At 44.2% G+C, this 4,343-nt stretch overlaps 1 protein-coding gene across 1 annotated transcript; it reads left to right on the top strand.

The window, feature by feature from the left end:
* The first annotated feature begins 1,471 nt into the window (after positions 1-1,471).
* Positions 1,472-2,463, top strand: LOC129601719 (uncharacterized). Its single transcript, XM_055500589.1, has 2 exons — positions 1,472-2,209; positions 2,434-2,463. The coding sequence occupies exons 1-2, from the start codon at positions 1,577-1,579 to the stop codon at positions 2,461-2,463; spliced, it is 663 nt and encodes a 220-aa protein (XP_055356564.1). The 5' UTR covers positions 1,472-1,576.
* Positions 2,464-4,343: the final 1,880 nt, after the last annotated feature.

Raw genomic sequence — 4,343 nt, 5'->3', positions numbered from 1 at the left:
TTTGACTGAATTTCATGCAAAGTTAGTAACTTCCACTCATGGACACTCGATAATATCATCATTTTCTGACAGAGGTGTTGATGCTCAAGGGCGTAGAATTCAGTGGAAATAATGACCCCTAAGGTCCCCGTAATAAACGTCCCTTTCAGTTTTACCACCCACTCGGGCCACTCCATAGAGAAAGTAAAGTCCGTTAAGTTTTCGTGTAAAGCAGGTTCCCTGTCACAAATTATAACAATTGTGATTTTTTCGGGCGGAACCAACGAGCTATTTTGTTGCAAAAATTGCTAGAAACTTCATTATAAAAAATAAAAATATTTGCAAATAACAGTAGAATTACAAATATTTGCAAATATTTTTACAGCGAAAGCTGGAGAGCATGAAGGAACTTCAAGGAAGGCTGTATAATGTTTTAAAGTCCACAGAAAAGGTGAACTTTTGCGCCTAGAGCGAAGGTGACGCACGTTTTTACTACAGGAATCACTAGAAATTCGATGGGAAAATAGCAAATTTTTACGGATTTCGTGAAAAGCACTTCTTGGATCATGGTTTACTAACAAGGTAAACGTGTGTGTACGTACTTCTTTTGCAGAACATGATGATCTCTAGGCCCACCTTTCGTGCGGGGATTTAAAATTGATTGTCGAATTAAGCAATACTCCCCCTTTGCTTTTTTGAAGTACCAGCTTTTGGAAAAATTCCGGGGGGGATACCCCGTGCCCCCCCCCCTGAAATTCGCCCCTAGTACTTATAAGTTATAACCATGGCATGCAGGATTGTGGTTACATAACAGCGTTACCTTGACGGTGTCGGCTGTGTTCCGCTATCGGCAGATTTCGAAAACGAACCATTGGCAGACTATCCCAGCCGGCTAAGTGCGTCTCCAGGACTTGTGTCAACATCCCAACTATCCGCTGTGCGTTTATCGCAGGACTCACAACAATAAACATACATCCCTCTCTTTCGATGCGCAGATGAAAGCGACAGCAGTCCGACATGCGGTTGAATGCCGCAATTGGTGAATACGCTTGGCGGAAATGCGTGATAATGCGAAATTTATGGGCGGCGTCACGCAGCAGCAGCGGGGCGCGGGGAAACGGCACCACGTACTTGCTGCACCGCAGTCCGCTGCTGGAATAAAGAAGAAGCGGGGAACCCGCCAGCGGCAGCTGCAGTTGCGTGATTTGGCAGTTGTGGACCATTTCGCCGGGACTGCTATTGCTAGCGGCCGTATCGGCGGGAACATAAGGGAATTTTAGATTTACACGTAGTTGGGCCCACGTACATGAGAAACTACGACGTAACATAGGCTGTACGGCGGCGAACCGGAAGCGCTTTAGATTGCCATACGGCTGCAGTGACGTACACATAGCAAAATTTTCACTGTCGCGACAAACAAAAGCCAAATAAATGCGAAAAATTCTAATCATCTCGAGAATAAATTCAAATAAATTCCACAAAATTCAGACTGGGTTCTAGTTTTACTGCTTTTAAAATCTTATTAAATTCCAAGTTTGCTAAAATACCTGTCCTCTGGATTCATCTGAAACATTCACCGTTTCCTGTTCAAGGGATCATGGCTAATTCCTTCACACAATTTCTTCAAACAGTTATCGCCCTGGATGAATTCGAACCAGAAGAACTCGCACTATTCCTGTCCCTCCATCACGATCAAAAATCCCAGGAGAAAGAAAACAGAAAAAAGTTCAACCTTAATGATATCAGCGATGAGGACTGTATTGCGTGGTTCAGATTCCACCGCGAGGATATTGATGAGTTGCGCAAGGAGCTTCACATCCCGGATGTTGTGCGCAGTGAAACAGGATCCGTATTTGAAGGAACCGAAGCTTTGTGCATCCTTCTTCGTCGCCTAGCGTATCCTTGTCGTTATACGGACTTAACAACCATATTCCATAGATCCATAGCGGAACTATCCATTGCCTTTCACTGGGCTATTGAACACATCTACAGCGAATTTATTCACCTCTTAACGACTCTTGATTTATGCTGGCTGACACGGCAGGACCTTGAGGAGTTCGCTGAGGCAGGGCGTTCCAAGGGAGCCCCCCTGGAGAATGTTTGGGCATATATCGATGGTACGGTGCGACCAATTTGCAAACCCTCGGAGGGGCAGCGAGTAGTTTGGAACGCACATTACCGTATGCATAGCATGGTATTTCAGTCTGTTGTGGCCCCCAATGGAATGATCGTAAACTTGGATGGCCCCTGGCCGGGGAGGAGGCACGATGCAGGGATTCTTGCTGACAGCAAACTGATGGATAAATTACGAGATAAAATGGCAGAAATTGGGAAAAAATTTATTTTGTACGGAGATCCGGCATACCCGTCAAATCAGTACATCGAAGCTCCATTTCGAAGGCGCATGGCTCCATTGCCCGATGATCAGCAACAGTTTAATGAAGACATGAGCAGGTGCAGAATATGCGTGGAATGGGGATTTGATAAAATTGTTCAATATTTTGCATTCGTTGATTTTTCAAAAAACTTGAAAGTGTTACTGCAGCCAGTGGGCAAATTCTTTTTGGTTGCTGCTCTGCTAACAAACTGTCATACCACACTTTATGGTAGTCAGACGGGATCGTACTTCGGAGTAGATCCACCATCTTTAAAGGAATATTTAAGGAATGCAAAATTTAATGATAATTGAAAACAAAAAAGATCTGTGCTGCTGTCATGAAATTTCTGTATACATATTGAGAATTGCTATTAAAGTGCAGTTAAACAGTGCGTTATGACAAAAATTAAAGTAACTGGGAATATCAAAAACAGATCCATCAGAATTACCACAACAACAAACCGGAAGTCAGAAAGTTTTCTGGATGGAACCCAATACAAAACTTACATTGATATTCATTATACCTCCATCAAAATTATTCACAGTGCGCAAAATTGTAGTAGTGCTTTTACCCAGTATTTTTCTCCGTGAAACGCGTGACCATTTGCCCAAGCATGCGGTTGTTTTCGTACAGCGCTTCTCGGTCTCGTGCTGCCTGATACAATTTTCGCGTCTCCAGTTCGAGTCTTTTCTCTTCCAGGCGAAGCTTTTCGCGTTCGATTTCCAGTTTGCTCTCCTCCAGTTTGCGATCAGCTAGCTTCTCTTCGCGTTTGTCCGAAAAATAGCCCGCTATGGCTGACTGCCAGTTTTTCCTCCCCTTTGTAGGTTTTAACGCTGATCCCGTTGGTTTTTGTAGGCTCGTTCCCGCATTGTATTCGTCATCGGTGTTGGGTTCCTCGTCTTTCTCTTGTTCTTCTGCAATTACACATTATTTGTGAAGTTTATCTACGTCATTTTTTCCTATAGTTTTCTGGTTTATTTAGCAATGACACTTACGTAGTTTTCTTTTCTTACGGCTGTTCTTGGCAGCACACATCAGCTTCTGTTCGTGGCGATCTCTTCGCTGATCTGCTTCGGATTTTTCTTTGTCTTGTGCGCGGGCATGTTCTTTTTCCAGTTGACAGATTTCCAGAAGGAGGACTTCTTTTTCGGTAAAATTTCCATCCTCTGGATCACCCGTTAACTTTTCCCAGTTCGGATTGTCCTTCTTAAACTTGGTGATCATTATGGTAACATGATCACGTACAGCCCGTGGAGAATTCAGGTCCACGCCATCTTTTTTGGATTCTTCAAAGATGTCTTCCCACATTTGCCCACGCTTGTTCGCTGGAACCGAGTACCCTTCGTGAAAACGATAGGAACGCAAGACTCCACATTCTTCTTCATGGGTCCACAAATGCCGTTTACGTTTGTTCTCAGGGTTCTGGGGCTGCGATGCTTCCGGTTCCACAGACATAATTGGGTACCACAAAAACTTTTTTTACCAAAAAATACTGTCTTGACTTGGCGATTCTTTAAAATTTGGTGATTCAGTGAAATATATTGAAACTAGTGTTTCAACCAAAAAGCGGTGTGTTAAAAAAGCGCGTGTTGAAAAATATAAGTCAAACAAAAGAATTTGGTTTTCGCTGACTAGAGCGTGACCAACCTTCTGGCGGCAGGCGGTTTGAGAATACAAAAAAGATCCATGGGCAGCCAGCGCTAGAAAGTAGTTGAGATATATGCCTGAGTCGTTGCCTAGATCCGCGTAGGGCAGATCGTTTTTACGCGTCATGCAACGACGCTAGGTTACAGCTGCTTACGTCGCGGACGGACGTAAATCGACCCGTAACGGAAAGTTCTTTGCGAAACCCGACCTGGACGTAACTTGTTTTGTGAAATCTAAAACTCGCTATAGAATACTTCACACGTCTCACATCCACGGGTCCTCCCCGGCCTGGCCACCGGTCGGAAGCGAAATGGTCCGTCGTCTTCATCCCGCAGTGCC

Source organism: Paramacrobiotus metropolitanus, unplaced genomic scaffold (genome assembly GCF_019649055.1).
Source record: "Paramacrobiotus metropolitanus isolate TYO unplaced genomic scaffold, Prichtersi_v1.0 Parri_scaffold0000269, whole genome shotgun sequence".
NCBI classification, from domain to species: Eukaryota; Metazoa; Tardigrada; class Eutardigrada; order Parachela; family Macrobiotidae; genus Paramacrobiotus; species Paramacrobiotus metropolitanus.
The sequence above is the reverse complement of the archived record's forward strand: the minus strand, read 5'-3'. Positions and strand labels throughout refer to the sequence as shown.

What these genes read in the sequence shown, in the direction of transcription:
- LOC129601719 (XM_055500589.1), top strand. Translation starts at nt 1,577, where the DNA reads ATGGCTAATTCCTTCACACAATTTCTTCAAACAGTTATCGCCCTGGAT. An exon ending in TGGCCCCCAATGGAATGATC is followed by an intron (nt 2,210 to 2,433) that starts GTAAACTTGGAT and finishes AGACATGAGCAG; the next exon opens with GTGCAGAATATGCGTGGAAT.